Below are 24602 nucleotides of genomic sequence, written 5' to 3'. Positions count from 1 at the left end.
ATGCGCTCCCCTTCAGCCACAACCCCCCCGGGGTACCGGGCGGGGAGAGGGGAGGCACGGGCCGCCCGGGCGGTTTAAGGTGCCGCCGCCCGCTCCCGCCGCCGCGGTCCACCTTAACGCGGCTGCGGCGGCGGACGGGCCCATTGCCGCGCCGGGGGTCGGCGAGCCCCGGGCACCCCCCCGGGAGCCGCTCCCCGGCCCCGCGCCCGCCGGTCAGCGGCGTAAAAAATGAGTCCAAAAAGTGAGAAACGGGTCGCCAGCCACCGAGCCGCAGGTGATGGCGGGTCCCCGCCGCCGAGGAGAAACCCCCGCTGGCGGCACCCGGCCCGGCCCCCGGCGGCGGGGCCGGGCTATTTATAGCAGCCGCCGCGGCGATATAAGGGATGGCCGGGTGCGGGCTGCCCGGCCGCGGCCGCCGGGGCGGGAGCGGGCAGGGGCCGGCGGCGCTGCCCGGCCGCGGGCGCCTCTCGGCGGGCATGGGCGGGCGCTGAGGGCGGCGCGGCCGTGGGTGAGCGGGGCTTGGGGCGGGGGTGGGGGGTGGCAGGGGTTGGAGGGCTCGGGGGTGGGTGGTGCTTTTGGGGGTGGGTGGGGGAACAAAAAAAAAAACAAACCCCGACCCAATAAATGGCCGTTTCTTTTGGTTTCTCCCCCTCCCACGAAGGCAGGGGGCGCGGGGTAGCCCCGCGAGGAGGTGCGGGGCTCCACGCGTGAAAAGCCCGCGGGAGGCGGGGGGGAGCTCAGCGTGACGCCCGGCGGTGACGGCGGCGGGGCTTTCCCTTCTCTCTTTCCCCCAGTAATTCCCGCTGAAATGCGGTGCCCCGCTCTGGCATGAGCCCCCCCGGCAGGAGGAGCGCTCCCCGGGCTCCGCCGCTTTCCCTGCCCGCGGATCGGTGTCGGGAAGAACGGGCTGTCGCCGCGGAGCCGCCGCTCTCAGCAACGCCGGAGGCCGGGCTCGGGACGGTACGGTGGCTTTGTGCCGCAAGGGGCTTTCGGTGTCCTGGGGCGGGGTGGTGTGTGTGTGGGGGGGTGTCTTTCTTTCCCTGCTGAATGCTTGAAAATTGGAATATGGAAAGCGATGGTTGGACCGCGGTGGGTGTCGTGTCTTTTCTGGGTGTGTGGTGGGGAGAGGAGGTCACTGAGTTACACTGTGTAAACTCTCGAATTACACTGTGTAATGAAAGGTCTTTATAAATTGAGCGTTTTGCTGGATTTTTTGTTGTGTTTGGGGGCTTTTCCCCCCCAGCAGATTGAGAGCCACGCTAATCTTTTACTTTCCAACCCGTTGCGTGTTCTGATCTGCGTATTGCAAGATTTCTTATCTTGCATTGAAGCTGCTTTGGACCACTAAATACTTTGTGAAAGCTTCCAGATTCATTTGTTTGAGTTATTTACTAGACTTTTAGAAGGAAGATATAGATGGTATCTTTAATTACAAAGAAACAGGGAGAGGAGGAGGTACTCTTTTTTCCTGGCTTTACTTTTAAGAAAACAAGCTGAACCGCGGCTGAAGGACAAGGACTTTTCAGCTCTTGTGCTTGGATTGCTTGGGATTAGAAAGAAAATTTGCAACTTTGTTTCTTTTTTAAAGGGCTCGAGATCTCTAGAGACACTGTTTAGAAAACCCTGCTTCCCAGACAGAGAAACAAAGATAAAGCCATGCTGGCGGCAAGTTGAGGAGCAAGTTAAGAGTTAGACCTTGGGTGGACCAGTCTCAGCATCCTGCATTTGGCTGCTCTAGTGACCCTCCCTGTCAAGGTGATGACTTTATGCCTTGGCGGTTCAGGGTTTTGTTAGAAGAGCAAAGTGCCCCGTGAAGTACTGACCCCCCTGTGAGGCTCTCCCCGCAGCACAGGTAACTGCAGCCTGCGCTACCTGGCACTTTTCTACGTTAGTTGTCTAATGTTATGAAAGTGTGAAAATCTAAGCTACCAGCTCCTTAGGTATCATCTTAAATCATCTGTGTTTGGATTTTGGTGGCAGGCTTAAAGTGATGCTATTGCCTGGAAACATTTTATTTATGTCTTACCTGGAAACTGTTGTTCATACAACAGTTGGTACTAAGAACAAGCTTTATAGTCATACCTAGATATAGATGTGCTTTCTGAATTTTCACCATGAAATTATGCAGTTAGCTCAGGCCTCTTCTGCACAAGAGAGATGTATTTCAGAGGCCTAAGGCTGCATGGGTCAGCTGTCATTATTTTTCTTTATGAAAGGTGCGTTTCTGTTGCTCTGAATCTGTCGGGGCACTGCAAAAATGGGGTCTATTAACTGAAGGAAAACTAGGAGAAGATAAGAGAGAGAACAAGGGTGTAGCAAGGAAATTATGAAGTAATAGCTTTAAAAAAACCACCTCTCAATAGCATAGCTTTGGACTACCTAATAGAGCTAGGATTTCTTTCTGTGTACTTGAGGCTGAAAATACAAAGCTGTCAGCATCTCTTTAAAAATAATAGCATGTATAGGAAGTGGGTGTTCTTTGTATTATAGTCCTGCATCAATTTGTTTAACTTTCTTTGATTTTGCTCCTCTATTCCAGGAATTATCCTGTACCATAGAGTGTGCAGCCCAGATTGCAGGGGGCCAAACACCCCACCAGCATGATTCCCAAATCAGAGCAGCTGCACCAGGGGCAGAGCTGGCCCAGCATCTGTTTTCAGAAATGATGTGAAAGGCAGTTTCTATTTATTGAAGTTTTTTGGTGGGTGTTTTCACAAGCTCAAAATTTTTTGCAGAGGAACTAAGAATTACAGAAACAAAGCTTGCCTTCTTCATGAGGGGAGTTTTTGGTATGTGTTGCATTGGGTGATTTTCATTTTTTTTTTTTTTGTTAAACTGGAACTGAGGCTAACAAAAGAGAGGGATAAAACTGCATCATCTGTTGGTTAGAGAGGACTTTTTTCCTTTTCCACATGTTTTTTTTTTTGGCACTGGGGGAGACATGGCATTTGGGGCCTGGAAGGAAGAGGCCAGTCCTGTACCTGAGCTGGCATTGTCACTGGCAAAGTAGTACACAGGGGCAACATAAGGACAAACGAATGCGATCAATCATTATTGTTGATATCGTGCTGTGGACCCTTAGAGCTCTTTAACTGCAGACAGAAACGGTGCCCTGTACCTGGGACCTGAGTGTGCCTTCAGCTCGTGCCACATGCTTGGGGTGGTGTTTCACTGTTGAGACCATCAGGGCAGAAACTCTACTCCCTTCTGCTCTTAATTCTGGAAGGCTCCTTCCTCTGGAGGGAAAGCTGTTTGGCTCCATTCATTTCTGCCCTTTCCTTTTTATCATCCCTCTTTGGGTGTGAAATTTGGGTGTGAATTTTGTGGCTGGATTCAAGCCAAGAGCCTCTACCTACCTCCCCTGGTGTCCAAGCTGGGCATCCCTGCTGACAGGGTACGGGTGAGTCAATTCATTAGGATGAATCAGTCTGCCTTGTGAAAGCTTTAGGCTCCAGATTTCAACTGGACCAGTCTTGATTTGGTTTTGCTTGGTTTGTTTGCTTTGCACTGCTTCTGTGATGCTGTCATTCCTGGTTCCAGCATCACTCAGCCTCCATGGGGCATATGGTGCGATGTGGTGCCCCCACACGTGGGACCTGCCATTGCCTCCACATTGTAACTTTGCCATGACTGCGCATTCCTTTACCTCTTTTACCTGCAGAGGTGGAGGCAGGAGGGATTGCGCCTCAGTGTGGGAACATGCAGCCCTCGACGCAGAGGGGACTGCAGGCTCTGGAGATGGAGAATATTAACATGAATCCCCAGGAACAAAGAGGGGAGTGTTTTTGCGTGGTGGTGGTGGTGTTTGCATAAGCTTTTACTGTCATAAATAAGTAGATCAGGGCTGAGGGAACAGGTTCAATATGGAAAATATGGAATTCATTTTCAGGCTTCCAAGGCAGTACTATAGACAGGGTCGAGGAAGAGAAGTGGTGTTAAAAGATACAGAAATGTGTCTTGAAAGTGACCTTTCAAAGATCAACGATATTATTCTTGGTGTCTGAGGCACCCAGGTTTAATGAAGAATAAAGCAGAAGGGGTTGGGAGGATTTGGTCCAAGTGAAAACAGAATGAGCGTGGGACTGGCAGATGGGAGGAACGTTAGCCCACTCCTTGGTGGAGTTATGCTTCTCCTGTTATTGCCTACAGGAGGGACTTGACAGAAGATACTTAGTGGGGAGGGGAGTACAGCCTTCCTGCTGTACTTGAATGTCACTGGCTGTATCTTTCTCCATGGGGGAATGAAGGTCCAACGCTCCAGTGGGTCACATCCTGAGTGTTTGTATCCAGTGTAAATCTAGAGCAAGTCCATCAACTTCAATAACATCTGCAATAAGCCATGACTGGCTCTTTCTGAACGAAGAGAAGAAATGAACAGCTGTAACTTCAGATGCTGAGTTTCTTGGCGTATTCATTTTTTTGAGATTTATGACTCTCATTCTCCGTTTGAGAATGTGGTGAAGCAATTGCTGATCCATGCATGCATGTGTATATATATATGAGAAAATGTCAGCGGAGGAGTAATACATATTGAAATCTTGCATAGAGATATGGCAAACTGGCCACCTCTTCTTAGATGATGAAATAATTATGCAAAAATATGTCTCCTGAAATAATGATTGAGGGAAGAGGTGGGGGCAGTGTTGGGGGAGGTTAATGATATTTTTAAGTAGTTTGCTGTACTTATAACTGAGTCTCCTGCTAATTTTACTGCTTCAGCCACTAGTTCTTCAGTAAGTGGTGGATAGTGCTGCAAGACATATAGGTTTCATCAGGGAGAGCAGTCCAATGGCTAGAGGTAGCTGAAGAGATGGAAAACCTGCCCCCAGGTGTCTTTTCTGACACAGACCGCCCAAAGGCGGGTAGGCTGAGGTCAGCAACTCCTATAGATACCTATAAATGCAAATCTGCCTCTCATTGAGCCTGCTTTGCTTCTTTTTAAAATGGGGTAGTAGAATTTTCTTTGTGGGATGTTTTGGGAGCACAAATATAGCAAATGCCGAGATACTTCAGAAGGCATCTAAGTATCTGAGATACTCTGGGATTGATTCACCCCTTCCTGCTGCTTTTCTTCCAGACAGAATTGATCAGCAGAATTTCTTAGTGCTTCTACAAATGAGGCTTTCTTAATTAATTTTTGGCTAAATCTTGTTTGCCTCAGAATTTGTTTGCCCTTGATGGGCTTGAGATTAAAATCTTGAACTACTTTCTTCTATTACTACTATAGAGCAGCTTAAAATGTGTGCTGACACCCCTTCACCTTCTCCTAGATAACATAATGCCTGCCTTGCCTTCTCTTTCAGAAGGTCTGCTTCTAGAAAGAATGTTGTACCAAATATATGACTTTATGCAATGTGGTAAAAATGGTTTAATCTTTCTTCATCCCTCTCAGCCCTCCACTGTCTAAGCCTTCTTTGTTGCTGCAGATTCCACGTAGTCTCATAGAAAGCCTCTCTTTTGAATGTACAACAGTTCTCATTCCCGTATTAACCTGCTAAATGTACCTGAAGTAGGTGTTTTATTTCATGGAGGGGAAAATCTCGATGTATTTTCTCAAGCGTGGAGGGAATGCCCCCAAATGGTTTGCTGATCCCTGCTTTCTCTGTGTTTGGTTATTGCTTGGTCTCCCAGCCAACTCCCACTGCATCTCCCTTGTTCTTGCTCTAGATATGAGTGTCACTGAGGACTTCCTGGGGACTGTCCTGCATCTGAAGGGTGACTTGTAACGGTCAAATGTGGTGGGCCAGACCACTGGTTTATGTAGCAACTGGTGTTAGTCCACTGAAGACCCAACAGCTGCTCCAAGTTTCCATCATCTTCAGCAAAACAGAGTACAACCGCGTCAGCTCGCAGGCAGTTTACAATACACCTGCTCCCTGGGCTGTGGGTTAACCCTGCTAAGTGTCTCCTGGGGTCAGGTCTGTTACACTTGTATGTGAAAATAAGTCTTGGTGTGCTTTCTGATTTACTGGAGTGTGAATAAAGCAAGAAGGTCCTTCACTTACAGGCTCACCCATCGGCATATATTAGTAACGCTCATCAGCTTTTGACTGGAACTTTGATGGCATAATTACTCTAAAAGGGTAACATATTCAAAACTACCTGTGTGACTTTGGGAGTTGGATTCCTAAGAGTCTTAGTCATGATTTTAAACAGGAATCAGCTTTTTAACCCACAGATACTCTTGGAAGTTTTAAGAAAAGGCTTCTGTTATCACGTCTTTAAAATGACAGTTTCTAGGACGAGCGTGGCAGCTCTGCCACTCTGCTCATTTCAGATATTAAATAAGGAGGTTGAAAAAATGATTAGAAAAATATGGTGGAAAATAGATTCTCATGGCTAATCTTACTAGAGAGGTTCAAGATGTAAAACTGTCTATTCTTCAGTCACCTGACAGCAGGATGGACGTGAGCATGTATTTTCAGCTATGTGTTGAGGACAGCTAGGAGCATGACTGATGTCTCGGCCGTCGCTGTAGACAGAACAAAACATACATTTCTGCAGACATGATTTGGTGCACTGAATTCAAACAACTTGTGACTGCGGCAGTTTGAGTCACCAGGGCAAACACGGTTATCAGAAGAAACAGATAAACTAAGAAAACAGTCTTGCATACTCCGGTATTTGTTTGTGTAGGTAAGACTTTAATTTGCTATCAGTCTTGGGTTTCTTGTTCAGCAGTGATGGATTAATCTTGGTACTTGTGCAATTTTTAAAGCATTCCTGTGACGCTTGTAATGCAAAATCTATTTATTTTGCAACATACCTGTGAGATAGGGACCTACTATTTATCTCACTTGTACTGCTGGGGAATGGGAGCGTTCAGTAAAGCTAAACACAGCATGCAGGATTACGCAGGAAAGTGCAGCAGGATGGGCAGGAGGGTGCTGAAACTGGATCTCAGTTCCCATGAAAACCACCAAGCTCTGGTTGATGCTCTTCCCATCAGGTTCCTCCTTGGCGCTTGGGACAGTTCCTTGGCTAAACAATGTGGGGTTTGGCTTTTCTAAGGAGGAAAGCTCAAGCCTGGTGATGGAGGGAGGAAGATGATATATATTTGGGGGAAGATGAGGAATGGGGAGCATCCACCAACTAAAGATGCCACCACCACTTCTTCAGCAAGCCTGGCTTCCCCAGTGCAGGCACAGGCTGCTTCACAGTTATCGAAACTCCATTCCTCTGGGCAAATCCCGGTTCTTCCTGTGTCCAGAGCCAGCTCTGCTCTTTTTAATAAAGTTGATGTGAGTGGTTGGGTTGACGATGAAGCCTTCTGCCCAGCTGCTGGCTCCACATCTGCTGCCACTACTACTGTGTCCCTGTGCTGCCTGGGCTCCCTGATGGAGAATAGCCACCCTTGCTCCATCCTGGCCTTGTGAGGGGCGCCAATGTTTTGGTTTTGGGGGAGGAAGCTGTCGCAAAGCTGACAGGAGGAATTTTTTGTTTTGGTTGCATGGTGAACAGTAACAATATGAGTTTTATTGCTCAGAATGTATCCACATTTATAGGATGCTATATTTAAAAAGGAGAAAAAATGAGTCATGGGGAGCTATGCTAATGCTAAGTATTTATGTCTACCTCTTTTGAGGCTGAAGGCAGCGGGAGTTGAGCAACACTCTTGTGAAGTGTCTAGAGGATTTACGGATCAAACTAAAGCCCGCTGAAGTCATCCATAAGTCACGCTGTGCCTTGCTCGGGGCCCATATCATGTACCTTGTGCTGGTTACAGTGAAATACTCTTCTTGAAAAACCTGGGAGCACTCAGTGCTGTTGAATTCCCTGGGCTGGGGCAGGAGCTCGCCAAGCTGGGGGCTGCAGCAGAGATCTTACCCTCCCAGGGGTCGCTGCTACTCAGCTCTGGGTCACAACCAGGAGAGCGACGTCCCTGTGCCTCTCTGGCCATGCTGTACAGCACCACATGAGCAGGTACGTGCACCCTGGGTGGGAGCAGGCAGAGTCTGGGCTTTTCTTGGCTTCTGCCCGCTCCTCTAAAGAGCTGTGCTCCCAAAGAGGAGCATGGCCGGGGTCTGCTGCGGTACAAGCTGCCAGAGCTCTCCATTCAGAGCCTGATAGGGACACAGAAATGCCAGGGCTCAGATTCCTTCGCTTATGGCGTTTATCTAAAAGTTCCTTAATGAAATACTGTTCTGTTTGAGAGTGCCTGTGAATTCACCTTTCCAAGTGGCTGATTGCCAGCATGGCTCAGCTCCGGTCGCAGGTGGAGGAAGGACTGGGACTGGGATTTCACTGCTGGGTGGGCCAAGAACAGAGGATGGAGACGGCCTCGCTGTGAACAAACCCAGACAGCGCGGTGTGCCCGGAAAATGCAGATTTGGTAACAGCAAGGTGCTCTGCAGCTCCACTGTTTTTCCCTCTTATTTGAGATGAGGAGTTTTCAAAGTGAGCAGAAAATAATTACTAAAGTTAAATCTTCAGGTTTATTGGGCTTTTTGGTTGGGGTTTTTTTGGTTGTTGTTTGGTTTGTTTTTTTAAGAACTGGTCATATCAGTATCAATATGAGCATGTTCAATATATTTTTGAAGGGTACACTGGAAAACAGAAAAGGCTGTAATGGTGCAAGGCTGGTTCTGATTTGTGGAAACAACTACGTGCTCATCTTGCAATCTTAAGAGGGACTGAAGAGCTTTTGAATAGGGATCAGTTATTTGCATTGCTGGAAGCACAAAGCCTGGTGGTGAGTCTGATATACAATAGCTGGAACAAAGACCCACCCAACCCAAGTTGAAAGGATGTTCATGGACATTGGTGTAGTGGGAATCTCATCCATTTTTTTTCTTGAACTGGCCTTCCCACTTAAAGAACTACTAAAACATGCACTGTAGCATGTCTCCAGGCACCTGGTCACTCCAAAAAAGCATTTAAAGGATTTTCTTCTGTAAGTTTGTGAGCCTGTGATACAAGCTCTTTACCAGTTGGTTGTTGTGACACCAGAAAGACTCCAAAAAGGTATGAAATGGTAAAAAGTAACAGGATGCAGATGGAATTTAATCTTTCAGGCACATCCAGACATTGTTACCGGGTCTGTCATCTGTACTTAACATACCCAGATAGCTCTTGAGTGGTCTGCATAGACAGCTGGCAACTTAGTAGAGATTGTGATCTTCAGAAAATATGTAGCTGATGTCTTGTGTAATACTTGGTATGGAAGTATTAGTGCCACCAGTGTACATACAAGACTTGCTGGGTGGGGGACATCTATCTATAAAGTAGGACTCATGGGGAAGAAGTTATTCGATACCCGGCACTCGATCCCAGAAATAATCATCGAGGGTATTCACGGAGCTTGGGTTGGGGTGATGAACCAGGAACGGGGAGATCACTGAAGGAATCCCTTTGCTCAGGAGTGCTCACTGTCAAGCTGCAGGCTGGAGGTTGCTTTGATGGCTGCTAGCGTTGGTGGGGATGAGTCCCCAGCTAGCCATGGAGGAGGAGGAGACATGCCCCAGTGCTCTGGCAAAACCCCAAGCTGTTGTGAATTGTTTTTGTGAAACAACAGTGTAACATGAAGTATTGTCATTGTAGCTCTCAGAGCAGCGTATGATCTCGCTGTTAAGGTACTTGCCTAGCCACAAGTCTACATCTGACATAACCATCCTTGGAGAAGAAAGCAAGTATCGCCTGAGCCCATCCTGTGCGTGTCCTGCTTTGTTTCCACCTGAAGAAACCTTGGTGGTAGCCAGTGAAGGATTGTAACTCTGGATGAAAAGTACCAAGGTTACGATGAGCCGTCGCAATGAGCTGGACTTGAATGAGTACTTGCAGCTCTTCCCTCAGAAAATATTTTGTAGCTCAACGGCAGAGCGCTGGGAGACAGGCTTCTCTGTTTCCTCCACATGCTGTGGATGCTTTCAAATTTAATCTGCAAACAGGCAAAATAGCAGGCATGAGGAGCTGAGCGGACCATTTGTTTTTCTTGAGGTTTGGTCTGGTCTGAAGAGATACTGAATGCTCTGTTAAAATGCTCTGTGGAGCATCGTTTCCTCTGCGCATTCTGCAGAATGGCTCCATGCCGCACAGAGATGCTGATAAGGTGCTGCATCACCCCTGTCCTGTGAGCAGCAAGTGTTGTTTTACATGAGATTTACCTGTGGAGTATTAAGTCCAGCTTCAAAAGTTTGACTTGGACTGAAAGCCTGCAGAGCGTGAAAAGTCCTTCATGTTAATCAGCAAAGTTAGCTAAGGGGATATATAATTTCTTATTCTTTTTGCAATGTGGCAAGTCTGTTTTGGCAGACTGAGATTTGAATTATTAAATAACAGAACATTTTCAATCTACTTTTCTGTTGGTAAAGATCTCCAGCAACCCATTTTTATTCCTTAGATTTTTAAATTATGAGCTTCAGAAACTCTTTGAACCTCAGGAGGACGACTTACTGGATCCGGGAGGGCAGAGAAATACAACTCTTATGCTAAGGTCTCCTGAGCACAGCAAGTCACTCCCTCTTGTTTACATACCAGCCTCACAAGAATATGGGAATAAATGTTAAGTTGTCGAAGCAAAGCAGAAAAATTGTGGTTTTAGGCATATCCTGAAGCATCTGTTTGGTTTTGTGCAGCATAAGAATAAATCCTTTTGCCGCACAAAACACTGGGAGCAATTCTCTGGTTTGGAGGTCAGGTTGCCTCATCTGTTTTGGGGTAAAAAAAAAAAATAGAGAAAAATAACAGTAGCTGCAGTTCACATGGGCTTGGGAAGGCTTGCAGAGAGGTGGACGGGTCTAGCTGAGAGGTGAGAAGGGACAAAGAAGAGTTGTCTAAGCCAAAGCGGTGAAGGGTTTTTGAACTCAGGCAGTAGGTGGAGGTCTGCCACCTCCAAGGCAGTGAGTGAGGAGCTGGGGAAGGAGGTGAGGAAGTGCCTGCTAGAGCCCGTGGTGGGGGCAGAGGTGCAGGCAGTCCTGGGCAGGGTGTCCTCATGGGCAGCAGGAGGTGAAGAACTTGCTGACAAAGCCTCTTGGCCCCAACAAGCTCCCGAAATGCCTCCCAACCTCAGGAGCAGTCCGGCTCCCCAGGCCCTCCTGACCCTGGGGTAATGTGCTCTCGCTCCTGTTTGAGACCAGTGTGCTTCAAAAGCCTTGTGGAGTGGAGGGGTGGGTGGACACGGTGGGTGGAGCTGATGACCCAAAATATCATTTCCCTTTCCTACGGTTGGGCGTATACCAAACTTGTGTTTCTGTGTGGTAAAAGAATATGAACCAAAAGTGCTGAGAGATGCAGTGGTTAAATTGAAACATGCTGTGGCAGGATGAAAGTAATCTTGTCCCTTACCAGCCCTTAATGCTTTGGGGCTTTATTTTTTTTTTTTTTTTTTCAAGTGGCTGCAATCCATGCCTTCTCTATCTGTGCTTTTAATAGAGAGATTTTTATATGCAGAAACATGTCAAGACACCATCAGGGTAAACCATCCCATGTTGTGTTATAGCTCACAAGGTCAAGATAAAACATAAGGACATCTATAGTTGTCTTTCAGTTCTAATTTTATTTTTGCAGTGTCCTTGAATGTACTGAAGCATATGAAAAAGACCCCTACATGGAGTGAATGTCCCCTAGGGAGAATCCATCAGTTCCAAGAAGGGCCAAATGAAAATTTCTCACTGTTTCTGTGAGTCTGGTATATAAAATATGACGCAAATGAGAGATTTACCTGAGTTGCCAGGACTAAGGCTAACAGCTCTTTGCTTGCTGTTTAAAAAGTAATGGTACTATGCAGGCATAGGAATGGCATATGAGATCTACCATAAGGTCAGAGCAACACAATGCTGCATTCCACTATTTTTGAGAAAAGACCTTGATGTCTTGACGCCGTTGTGACTTTGCAGCGGGATAGCTGTACTTCACAGCTGTGTGGTGGATGGAAGTCAAAAACAGATCTTCCTGGACTCTGAAGGCGGAGCCTAAACATTTCTATGAAACTTCTCAGCCAATATCTGTAGGGGATTCAAACTCAGGAGACTCTGAGCAAGGAAACCTATTCAGACAGGAGAGCAGAGTAATTGAACCAAAACGGTGCTCTGGAAGACCTAATCAAGGACCAAGGATTCTTCTTTGAAAGTAACTCTTGATGTGACCTCAATAGTCTAGACTCAGAAACTGCCCAGGTGCTTTGCTTTGTTCAGTTTATGTGTGGCCTTATCAGTGAAAGACCCTTCCCATTGCCCAGGTAAAGCAGAAGTCCTGTACACTTGTGGGACCCAGCTGTCTGTACCACTGCAGCTCCAACTGCTTGTAGGACCACTCATGTTTAAGGAAAAATGGGCGTGTCCAGCCCCAGTAAATGATAAGCAATGTGGTGATATTGGTGTTTAACCAATGTTTTATCCTCTTGTCCCATCAGAGGTCCTTATCTGCCCCTTTGCCAATACTGAGTGGTGTGTTTGCTGTCCACATTGATGTGGGGAGGGAGCTCCTCGGTAGGTCGGATCCTCATCCCTCTGGAACGGCATCCCCTCGGGGAATCTGACTGCAGAGTTTCTGGAAATCTGTTAGCGCCAGCCTGATGATTCAACAGAAGGCATCATCTTTGGCGTGGGGCACTGGGAGGCTGAGCACCTTGAAGGCTGAGTGCTGAAATGAGTATAGCCGTGTGTGGTGTGTTTCTCCCATGTGAATGCTAGAAACAGTTCACAGGGCAAAAGCAGATGGTTTGGTGTGTGTGAAACATGCTTTGCGGCAATGGCAGTGGAGGGTGTGCCTCTCCCTTTTCCTTTAACTGGGGAGATACTCTGCTATTCCTTTTCATGTGGCAATTGATTTTTGAGGGGGTTTGTCTTTCCCTGAAGTTTGTGAGTGAATTTTGATGTGATTGCACAGAGGTAGTGGTGGTTGGAGCCCTGCTGTTGCCTCGTTCATCGGAGGTGCTTCACGACAGTGCAAAACACTTTTGAGGGATGATTTCCCATAGCATGCTAATCGAGTGAAGTGCTGTAGACTCACTTGCTGGCACTGTTTAAATCCATAATGCAGCACCACCTGCCAAACCACGGGGCATAATGGAAGTGTTAATGAATGTACATATATATGCTCCCACGCGGCTGTAAGTTGAATAACTTAAAAGTTGAGGCAGAGGGTTTAGACTGAGCACAGAAGGAACAGGCTTAGGGTATCCTGGTGCCAGTCCGTGCTGAAACTGGGGGGTAAGGGGTGCCCACAGGGGTGACCTATGGTCAACCTACCCATAGGGTGTTTTCAAAGATGTGTTGATTTCAGGCTGCTGTTCTCCAATATATGGAATTGTCCACTTGTGACAGCTAAGAAGAAACTTGAGCGTCCAACAGCAAAGTGCAGGTACTGAGCAACACTGGCCGAGACCCCAGTACCTCTTTTCAGAAGGGGTATCCTTGCAGGATGCTTCTCTCTGGTGCTGGCAGGATGAATGCACTCGATTGGAGGGAGGACTTGACTCGTGCATGGGTAAACTCTGTTCCTCAAGGGTGGTTTGGCCAGTTGCCTGCTGGTCTGAGTGTCAAGGTGTGCGTTTGCCACCAGGAGGGCTTGCCCAGGCTGGCAGGGAGCAGGAGGAGGATAGCAGGGAGGGAGGTGAGAGCCGCGCAGCTTGCCAAAGAGAAAGGCTGAGAAGAGGCGCTGGGGCTGGCCTGGCACATGGCTGGGATGCTGGTGGTGTATGTGCACCCTGTCCTCAGGCGGGGACGCTGTGGCTTCGTGGAGCCGTGCGTCACCACGTGTAGGACAGAGGAGGGGGCCACGCAGCATCCTCCCCATCCCATCCCTCACGCTGGTACCCAGCCCTGAGCTCTGCCCACACTCCTCTTTCAGACAAGCCCATTGGATTTGCCAAGTACAGAGATGCCTGCCCAGCATGTTGTACGTAAATAAGAGGCTCATGCTCTTGGCAGACACTGTAACGAGCCTGGAAAAAATGACTTTTATGGTTCCGGGCAAGTGATGAGATCTTGGAGTCTTCCAAGTGACAGAGTAATGACATGGACCTGGGAAATGCCTGGAAAATAGCCTTCTGCACGATTCTGGGATTGAGGGTCATGAAATTCTACCTAAAATCTGCCAAGTGCCTATTTGGCTAAAACTGGGAGATGGCTGTTCCTTCATCTTCTGAAGCCCATGCTGGTGAAGCTCTACTAAAGCACCAGCATCACAGACAAGCATGTTCTGTGCTCTTCTATAGCTGTAAATGAGTATCAAATGGGTTGCTGGGAGCCAGGAGGACTGTCCTCAGCCCAGGAGCCTGAGAAAATTGAGAGAGCACCCTACAAGCCTGCCCTGTGCCCTGGGGTGTAGAAGCGTTGCAGAAACATCTGTGCTGCCCCACAGCTGACAGGTAATTCCAGGGAACACTACAATGCAGAGAGAGAATGGTTGGTCTGTCTTTTTTTTTCCCATAGGATAGAGACAATAATATTCCTTTTTGCCTAGAAAGGACATAGTCATGGGTCAAGTTTTGGACATTTGCAGTAGAGCGCATAGGTTTGGAAATAGCCAGGAGATCCCTACTCTTCTCACCTTCTGCCCCAAGAGAGGGAGCATCAGCCTAGGACTTGATAGGATTCACCTATCCCCTCGTGGAAATGCTATTACCAGGGACCTTTACAGCCTCCAGCTCTTTAGAGCTGTCTGAAGAGATGCAGAGTGTGTTTGCCAGGAGGGAAGGGTGTCTTTAAAAAGCCATTTACATCCCAAAAGACATCTGCTAGCAACACTGGAGATGTGAAAAGCATTAAATACCAAATTGAGCCTGACTGAAAGAGAAACTTGGAGCCAAATGTAATGATTGATTTGTGGAAGTGTGACAGAAATGAGATGGCCCTGTACCCTTTCTATCCATAAACCATCTCCAAAGCAACCGTAGGTGCCATGAAGTCTGTGCATTGGCTCAGCCGTGCCTGCCCCGTGCACAGCATGATGTCCATAAGACCACAGCGCAATGAGCCGGCAAGGAGCTGGGTGGAGGGGTGGGTGCACGGCGTGGTCAGGATACTATCAACCGCCCCTTGTTTTGGCAGGGGGCTGCGGGGCCGTGGTGGGGAAGGCAGGCTGGAGTCCATGGTGGGCAGTTCTTGGTGCTGCTCAGGATCCCCCCACAGCTCTGTGCTGCCGTGCATGAATTCATCAGATGGACCACTTCCGCTTGCCCAAGGCGGCGCTGGCCGAGGCCAGGAGGGCTGTGCCATGCACATCTGGCTGTGCCACGCACATCTGGCTGCGTCGCCAGCAGCAGGACCACGTGCAGGCAGTAAAGCGTCTGGCTGCACACAGAGCACTGGCGCAGCACTGGGCTATTGCTTTGGAAACCTTGCTGAGCAGCATAAGAGCAGCAAAACCACCCAGGGCAGTGGATTTGGGGTCTTTTTATTGGCGTGTCAGCAGGCTGGGATGTGTAGGAGGGAAGCTGCCCATTTCCAGGGATTGTGCAAGCAGGAAGGGCAGCTATTGGAATTCGAAGCCGCTTCCTCCACTGTAAATTTGTTCTTGTTGTGTTATCTCTGGCTGGGCAGGGCAGGGGAACATCTTGGCTATCTGATTTTTTGCTACAGTATGTTTAGGTCAGCTTCATCAGTTCCATGATAACATAGGAGAGGCATTCCTGGCCTCACTAGCAAAGAATTTTCAAGAGTAATGCAGGAATCTGTCATCCTCTGATGTCTCCCGAGAGCTTTGGAAATAAATGAGTAGGGAAAGGGCTGGTGGATTTAAACACATGAGAAGCGATGGAAGTAAAAGTAGGTGAGCCATCCGCTTCCTCGGGCCCCAGTTACTGTGCAGGGATGCTCTCCTTTCACGCCTTGGCAAAAGGCTTGGATCAGCCTCCAGTGGACACCCCTAAACTGGCAGCCATACAGTTTTAATCAAGGTCTGAGTGATACAGGAATGGATCTCGCATAAGCTGCTTTCTGGTCACATATCTGGATTCTCCTACAAGACTGATAGCAGCGGGGCTGTAACTGTACAGATGACCCAAATCTGACTTCAATGTTGTTTTAATTAAAAAAAATAATAATAATCTGGCTTCTGCATCTGACTGTTAGCTTGTCAGAGTGACAGGAATCTTCTTACGTATGTTGAAAAGGGCGCTACATCACCAAGAGAAACGGGCTGAAGATTAACGGAGCTGTTGTGGGAGGTGGAGGAGGAGCTGGGGGAGGGAAGCAGAGTATGTTTGGGATGACATTTGTCAATATGATTGACGCATTCTGTGCTGCACTTACATACAGATCAGGACACTGACAAGCACATGCTTCCAAGTAAATATGAGTGAGCCCCCGAGCCCAGCCTGGCCATGGGAAAGCTGCTGCTCAGTGCTACAGCAAGGGCTCCTTCTTATCGTTTAAGGATTCGCGGCGGGGGGAGACGGGGGAGGCCGCCTACCACCTAAGCAATTTCCAGTGACGTGGCTTTTTATTATTACTATTTGTTCAGACTATAATTCCATGTTTCCTGAAATAACTAACAAGTATTCATCAGGCAGCTACTGCCTTTAGCTGCCTTTTGTGTGAATCTCAAGTGCTTCATTACTCCCCTGGTGCGTTTTCTTTCTCTTAGAGTAAATCCGAGCAGCATCTGTGTGGTGGGGGAGGTGATGCAATCTTGGGTGGAAAAGGAGAAAAAGTCTGGCTGGGATGGGAAGCCGGTGAGGAGATCAGGGAGCACAGCCCTTGGGGTACAGCATCTTTTTGCACTGGAGGAGAATTCTTGAGGCCACTTCCATGATCCACTACCACATCCCCTAAATTGAAAACCCAACCGGTTGCAACTCTTTGTTACTGGGTTGAGTATTTTATTTTTAAACAACAGTTGGTTTACAACTTTTTTTTTTTTTTTCCCCCCCTCCTCTTTAGTAGCAGTCTGATAGTGCTTTGATCACTGCTCCAAAAGGAAATGCTTGTAATTTCCTGTGCAGGTCTTGCCAGGTGCTGGGCTCCATCAGATCCCCTGGAAGCTGATGGGAGTTAAGAGCGCTCTCACCTGGCAGGATCCTCCTTTTTAGAAAACCTCAGAGAGTTGAAATTTGACTTGGGTTTTGAACGACTTAATGCCAGAACTACAAAGCGCGTCAGGCTCTGGCTTCCCACATGATGGATCTCTTCCATGCTGACTTCCCACTGAAGACTTGCATGTGGTCCAGCTTTTGCTTGGTGTGTCCTTTTTGAGGCATTGACCAGGCAGGAAATCTCACAGACTGGAGGAAACCTGGCTAAGAGTTAATCATCTTCATTTAATAATAATAATTGTCGGTCGTTGTTCATACACCTACAGGTCCTTTGGCTCTTGAAGTTTTGGGACACGGTGATGCCAGCTCAAGGGAGAAATTCCTGAAGTTCATTTGGTCCTGATCAGCATGACTCAAGGGAGGCGGCTGCCTCTGAAATGGGCATGTCCCATATTTCAAGGGTTCTGAGGAGCTCCCTGTCCAAGGGTTTGCCTGAGATGCAAAAGCCTGAACTATTTTGGTACCTGGCGAGCGTCTCTGGGTGTGTCGTGGTGGTTGTGTGGCTGCAGCCAGCAGTCTGCAAGAGGAACAGGGAGGGAAGTGTTCAGATCTTGCAGAGTTTCAACCCTGGAGGCACTGCATAGAGCTGCTAGTGCTTGCAAAGTGGACGGGTAAAAGGGCGTAATCGAGTGAGCTGTGGCTGGAGGAAGAGTTATTATTTGCAACCGTAGGAGTAGTTGGCAGCCTCAGTCGCTGGTAGTCTTCCTCGGCCTCAGGTGAGGTTGGTGTCTTCAGCTACGCGGAGCTCTGGCAGGATGTATGTGAAGAGCTATCCATGGACCAAAGCAAGCCGATGATAGGCAAATTCCTTTGGCCATGGGCTGATGGAATTGGCCAGTGTACGTACATAAGTATATGCTAAATCTCAGCCTATTGCTATAGAGGCCACAGGCTCCTTAAAGTTGTCAGTTTTGGAGAGCTGCAGCAGAGGAGGAGGGAGCTGGTGGTTCCCACACAGACCCTGCTGCAGCTTTTCTTGAGGTTTCATAACAGAATTAAGCAATTTGTGTTGCATGTTGCCGTGGTGACCGTAAATCACTGTCATACTGAGCTTCTCTGTTAGGGAGCCCGTGTGTCTTTAATTGCACTAACCTCTCCTGCAAATCCAGGGCTTGGTTCTGAGCTCGTTTACCTGCTGTAACGGCTTTGCCCTGGGAACTGTGCCTCCAGGAGAGCAGAGCTGAAACCAGGGATAGGGGTGCTCGCACATCGAATATCAAATACCTAGGGTCGATTTTATTATTGTTGTATGTTGAGGCTTGGGGGTCTAATCACACAAACTAAGCTGAATTTCTTCATCTTTGGTGTTTTTATATTCTGTGGCTGCTCCAAGGAGGATAGCTGAGCCCTTCCATTCCATCCCCATGTCCAGACAGGTAAATGGGGTTTTATGCAGTTTATTCTGCCTCCGTAAGAAACCCTTTCTGCAGAGGAGGCTCAACCTCAGTGACACGTGGGTCAGTGTTTCTCTTTTTTTCCTTGCCACCTACCCTAGAAGTAGCCAGATTTCTGGCTGTCTCAGCCTTACTGGCTTGTACTGTCAGGACACAGAACTTGCTGTTGTGTACGAAGACACCAGTATAAATCAGCCTCCTTCCAGTGACTTAACCAGAGCCCTGACGGCATTTGTCTGCGTAGGGTATGGATCCTTCTCTTGGCTCCTTCAAAATAAACAACTATATAAATTGTAAGATGATTACCATCAGAGCTTGTTAGCTTATTACCACATGCTGCTTTGTATTCAGACAATAGATAAAAACGTCTGTGCTTCATTTTTCTCAGTCAGATCTCCAGCAAACACGCTTATTCTTGCTCCTGTCTAAGGATGACTGTGTCAGGACTCTTGCCAAAAACACATGAAAATGAGCCCAAGTCTTGTGCACTTGCCCATAGTAACGTAACCAGCCGGTGCAGAAGTTCTGCACACCTTTGTGAGTGTTTAATATTTTCCAGGGGGTGACATATGTTGTTTTTAAGGTTTGATTTATTGGCTGGTTTAGATGATAATCTCATCAAGCCATGAGCTGTCATCTTGCGTTGGTTATCAGGGCAGGTGGAGGTGTAGAGGGATTGATGTACTTGGCTTTTGGGGGGTTTGCATTACACACTTGCATGTTGGGACCATGGGACCTGCCATCTCAGTAGAAGGAGGAGCGTTTCCATGAGCATTAACGGCTCTCTGACAGAGAGTGTAGCTGTCTGGCTTTGGGCATGAGCATGTCTTTTGGGTTCAGAGTGCACGAATACCCTGCTTAGCAAATACGTGAGAAATTAGGGCAGTTTAATGGCAGTTATCACTGCAGGGGACCTCCAGCGGTGTGCTAGGGACAGTACCCAGCAGGCACTTGCCCGGCCGAGCAGTGTGTGCTGGGTGCTGCCGCTCCAGTGGCTGCTGGTGTCATAGAAACAGCCCTGCAGAATCACAGAATGATAGGGACTGGAAGGGACCTCTGGAGATCATCTAGTCCAACCCCCGTACCAAAGCAGGTTCACCTAGAGCAGGTTGCACAGGAACACGTCCAGGCAGGTTTTGAATGTCTCCAGAGACAGAGACTCCACCACCTCTCTGGGCAGCCTGTTCCAGTGCTCTGCCTCCCTCAAAGTAAAGAAGGTCCTCCTCATGTTTAGATGGAACTTCCTATGCTCAAGTTTGTGCCCATTACCTCTTGTCCTGTCCCCGGGCACCACTGAAAAGAGCCTGGCCCCAGGCTCTAAACTTGCTGCCTTTTGACACTCAGTAGAAGTTTTCATCTGTTCATGCTAGTATCACCTAAAATACATGTTGTTTTTGCTCAACAAACCAGCCTACAGTGCCTAACTTTTTTTTTTAATTACTTTTTTTGAGTTCTGTTGTTGCTGTTTCTCCCCGAGCTCAGTCTGGTTGCATAGACGTACGGTATGACCAAACTTCTGGAAAAGACAGGAAGCAAATGCCCCGATTCAACCCATAAGCGTGTTGGGCAGATTCACAGTTTGTACAATGGGCTACGTATTATCCTAGTACTTTGGGGAGCATTTCATGCAAGATAAGCTTGAGGCTTCTGAGGAGCGAGTTAAAGGGGCTGGTGCTAAATGTCAATGAAAATGTAATGCTTGTCTGCCGAGCAGTAGCTTGTGGTTTTGCGATAAGGTCAAAAATCATGCACAAATGGAGTATGGTTTTCACATCCGCGGCCTGTCCCTCGACATGTCACTAACAATCGGCCTTTCATATTGCCCAGCTGGAGCCACTCCGCCGTGTGAAGAAGGATGGGGTGAAATCTTGGTCACAGGCACAGCGAAAAAATTGTTGACAGATGGGTTGGGGGTTACAGGGTTTTAGCCAGGGTCTCTGTACTAAAGGGCCTGTGAGGATCAGCTGACCCAAGCAGGATTATGCTGAAAGAAAACTTGGTCTTCCAAGCAAAAATGAGAAATTGAGTTGAAATTTGTAGGTTTCTGTGCAGTTGAGCATTCTGCCTATTGATGTGTGACCTTGCAAGTATGAGAAAGTTGCTTACTCTCCCAAAAATGCGTGTAAGGAACTCTTCCTTGGAATTACGGTGAGGAACTGCGATAAGACTGGTTGGGAGGTCAGCTGGTGCTTGGTCTCCTTTTCCCTGTCCAGCAGCTGTTGCTTGCAGTGGAAATTCTTGCTGTTCTCAAGAATTGCTCCAAAGATGGTGTAGAAACAAGCAGACTTGATCATGTTTGTTCTTGCTCTGAAAATTTTGGCTTGTCTCAACTTGGACGAGAGGCCTTTGCAGTTCTTAAAAGCCTCAGCAATCTCACCTCTGTGATCATCCTCTCTCTCCCTTACAGGATTTTAGAGGAGAAACTAAGACAATTTCTATACATTTGGCTCAAGGAGAAATATCCAGTACGTGACCTTAATCAGAGGTCAAGGCATTTAACCCGCACAACATGTAGATTATGCATATGGGAATTTATTCCTGTGTTTGCAAAAGTTCCTCAAGTGCAAGCTGTACTTTATTATACGTAATGTGTGCTGGGAAGGATGGAGGAGAGGAGATTCCCTCATTTAAAAAATGGAGGTGTTTTCTCTTTTGGCATTGAGCTGTGACTGTAGGTGGGACTATAGGTAGAGTTGGGTCCTGCTGGCACTAGTCGGATTATGGTATGGTGATCAGAGGCAAGAAGTAGCAAAGAAGCCTTGTTCTCATGCCTACGTTGTGGACAGAAAAAGCATACCGTGAATCACTCAAGTTTCATAAGTTATATTTTAGATTATGGCTCAAATTCCACAGGCTGCTTTGGCCTGAGGATGTTTTTCCCATAATTAAAACTTAAATTCAAATGTGAATGTTCAGAACTGGTTTTATTTTGTCTTCTTTTGCGCACTTGCCTGCGTGTGTGGGAAGGTGGGTATGTAGTGGAGGGAAAAGCTGGTTAGAAGAGCTGTGAAATGACTGTGAAAAGCCTTTTCTCAAAGGATGAGGTCTCCAGTATACAGTAAGGAATGTGGGACCCCCAGGCAAGTGCCTTTATAGTTCAGTATTTTGGATTAAACTGAACTAGTGATTTAGGAGAAAGGGATTAGAGAAACTAGAAAATAAACTTGGAAAGCTGGTATCTTCTTCAATATGAAATCAAACCATTATGGGGTTATGCTCTTGTCTTTTTGAAAAATGGTCCACGTTGGCCTTTGGGCCTCTTTGGAAATGAAAAGTTGAAGTGTTTTATTTGAAAAATATCAAAATGAAAGAATTTCTGGGAAAAAATATATTCTATACTATAGGCTGAAATAAAATTATTTTATTTGGTGGCTTAACTTGCACAGTGCAAGCAGCAGCCCTGCAGCCTCGGCTCCTGAGCACCACCTGGGTGAGCTGTGGCACTCAGCACATCGGCCTTGCTCGGTGGTCTCTGAGAACAAACAAGTTAAAGTCCTCTTCTTAATGAAGAAAAATTCCTATGGTTATTGGGAAAGCCTCCAAAAGCTTGTGTGGGGAAGTGTGGATACAGATCGGGATGCCGACAGTTTATGGGGGCTTCCCCAGAGCAGGTAGTCTAGAGCAGTCCTTGTCCCCCCTCAGTGCTGACCCCAGCCAGCGCCTGCAGCCAGAAGGGCATAAGTAAGACCAAAATGGATGGGAAAACCAAAATGGATGGGAAAAGGTGCCTGCAGAAAGCATCACCACAGCTGCTCCCGTGCTGGATGGCTTGCATCAAGAAAACCGATACCAAGGAAGTCAACTGCCCTCTCTTGAGCCAAAACTCCATTAAGATGGAGTTTTTTTATTTTATTTTTTTAATGTCTGAAGACCTCCCTGAAAATGCAATGGCTATTCAGATTTGGGAGATGGCCACCCATTGTCCGTGTGATTTGAGTGAGCATCGCTGTTGCCCATGTGTGGCAGGTGGGTGGAGGGTTCTGCTTTCTGCAGTCTACATACCAAACCACTCACCTGGCTGCTTCTTAAATAAGCGGTCACTGCTGTTGAGTGTTGAAATGGGCCATTCAGCAATGGCTGCCTCTTCTCCTTTCTCCACATACGTGTGCCGTTGGCCAGTTGCAGCCAGTGAATTTTTTTCTTCTTTCTTTGAAGAGTCAGTTCCTCCGCGGCTCAGCCGAGGTGAGGGGAGCGGTGTGACCGGGCTGCAGGGGAAGCTGCTCTCCTGCCTCTCCGACTGTGTCATAGCCGCAGAAACCAGCCTTCCTGCCACAGCAGGGTTGGGTGGGTTTTTTTATTAAAAAAAAAAAAAAAAAAAGAAAGGCGGGTTGGGGGGGGCAAACCAAAAACCACCTGTTGTTCCTGGCCTGCTGCCTTCTTGTTTTCATTTCTCAAACTTGAAAACTTGTCTGTCGGCAGAGCCAGGGCTGGGCCTTTAACTCTGATTTCATCCATCACCACCAGTTCTGCAGGCAGATCTGGCCCCAGGATGTAATACACCATTCAGTGTTTGCTGTACCGGGTTAAGCAGTGAAGAGCAGCAAGGCTCTGGCTTCTCAATGGCACTGGGTCACTGCCAACTGGAACTTGGCAGCTGCCCTGGCCTTTGGTGATTTTTGGCATGGCCGCATGGGCCCAGTCCCTATAGGAAAGGTATTCAGATGATAAAAGTTTTGCACACGCGTTTGGTGGCAATTAGCAGTCCTTGTAGACAAGGCAGGAGCAAACAAGCCACAGTGGGGGGGTTGTCTACACTTCTAAGTGATGGCTCTGGGTTGCAGTAGAGCTCTTGTGGAGGGTAGGTGCTGGATGTCAGTACTGCCTTTGTCCTCACTGCTTAGGCAGCAGGTAAAAACCATCTTGTGCACGTTGCCCTCTTTTAATTGCTAATGAGTGATCGGAGATGATCTCTTTCTCCAGCAGGTTTAGCACACTGGAAGCATGGCTACAAGTGCTGTTCCCAGCGAAAACCTCCCCACGTACAAGCTGGTGGTGGTTGGAGATGGTGGCGTGGGGAAGAGTGCTCTCACCATTCAGTTTTTCCAGAAGATTTTTGTGCCAGACTATGACCCAACTATTGAAGACTCCTACCTGAAACACACGGAAATAGACGGGCAATGGGCAATCCTCGATGGTAAGCAAGTTACTCTCGTGGTCCCCTTTCCCCTCCAGCTGAGCAGAAGTGCAAATAGACCTCAATGCCTCCCACAGCATTGTTGTGCCCTCGTGTCCCTTCTACTCTGCCGTGGGCTGCCAGGAATTTGAGTGCAAACTGGCCTGTGAGCTGCGACACGTGGTCCCCTGCTGACCTCCAGCAAAGCTTCTGCTTCCAGTTGTGTTGGTTCCAGTTCTGCACACAAACATTTCTTGCCAGAGTGTGAAAACTTACAGATCATCATAGACATTCGGGGTGGGCTTCTACGAAGGATGAATTATAGCACTGTGAGGTGACTATTGCTAATGATATTTCATTGTGGTTAGGCTCATCCCCTGGGAAATAACAGTGAGTGGGTAACTGAAGGAGGGTTATAACCAGAAAGAACATTTAATCAAAACTGTCATCCACTGACAGTGAAGAATTGTAATACCTCTGAACTCCTGTAATTCAGGCATGATGTTTTCATATCTAGTTATCTGTTTAATTTAAAGACGGGTAGGGTACCAGCCTGGAGAGCTGCTGTAGCCAAGATCTTTTAGTTCTTTGAAGAAAAATCACTTTCTTTTTTTTAAAACAAACAAACAAACAAAAAAAAACCAAAACCAAACACCAAACAAAAAAAAAACCAAAGCAGCCAACCAAAAAACCTTGATTCTGCATGTGAGGAAAAAGCCCTGTATTACCTAAACTGCAACTTATTAGTTTGTGCTGCAAGAGTCAGACTGACCACAGCCATAAGGGGAATATTGCTGTTAATATTATAAGTTTTGTTTGGCTTTATACAATAATTAGGTAGTACATAAAAGCAAGCAAATATTTTGTGTCTTAGTTACCCAAGTGCATGTGGGTGGCCACTAACACAACTGAATGAAATTTAACCTCACCTGTGGCGAGTTCCTACCTCCATCCTCTTGTCCTGAAGGTGCTCAAGATCTTTGGTGTCTCTGCGTATGTATCACTGGTGTGTGGGGACAGAAAACTGGGGAATTGGCATGAGTGGTGGAACGTGGAAGCTGGTGGGGTTTGCTGTAAAGACCTTAAGCTCGGTCTGGACACTTGAGACCTTCATTGCACT

At 47.6% G+C, this 24602-nt stretch overlaps 1 protein-coding gene across 2 annotated transcripts in view; it reads left to right on the top strand.

The window, feature by feature from the left end:
• The first annotated feature begins 407 nt into the window (after positions 1–407).
• MRAS (muscle RAS oncogene homolog) overlaps positions 408–24602 on the top strand; it is a 41646-nt gene continuing 17451 nt past the window's right edge. Inside the window, exons 1-3 of one of the 2 annotated variants that reach the window (XM_054209421.1) lie at positions 408–508; positions 795–960; positions 23293–23503. In XM_054209421.1, the coding sequence (XP_054065396.1) occupies positions 23311–23503 (193 nt within the window). In that variant the 5' untranslated portion in view covers positions 408–508; positions 795–960; positions 23293–23310. Of the gene's footprint in view, positions 509–794; positions 961–23289; positions 23504–24602 lie in introns of both variants that reach the window. The other variant, XM_054209420.1, reaches the window with a different exon arrangement.

This window comes from Rissa tridactyla, chromosome 7, assembly GCF_028500815.1.
Source record: "Rissa tridactyla isolate bRisTri1 chromosome 7, bRisTri1.patW.cur.20221130, whole genome shotgun sequence".
NCBI classification, from domain to species: domain Eukaryota; kingdom Metazoa; phylum Chordata; class Aves; order Charadriiformes; family Laridae; genus Rissa; species Rissa tridactyla.
Note: the sequence above shows the minus strand (reverse complement) of the source record. Positions and strands in the feature narration are given on the sequence as shown.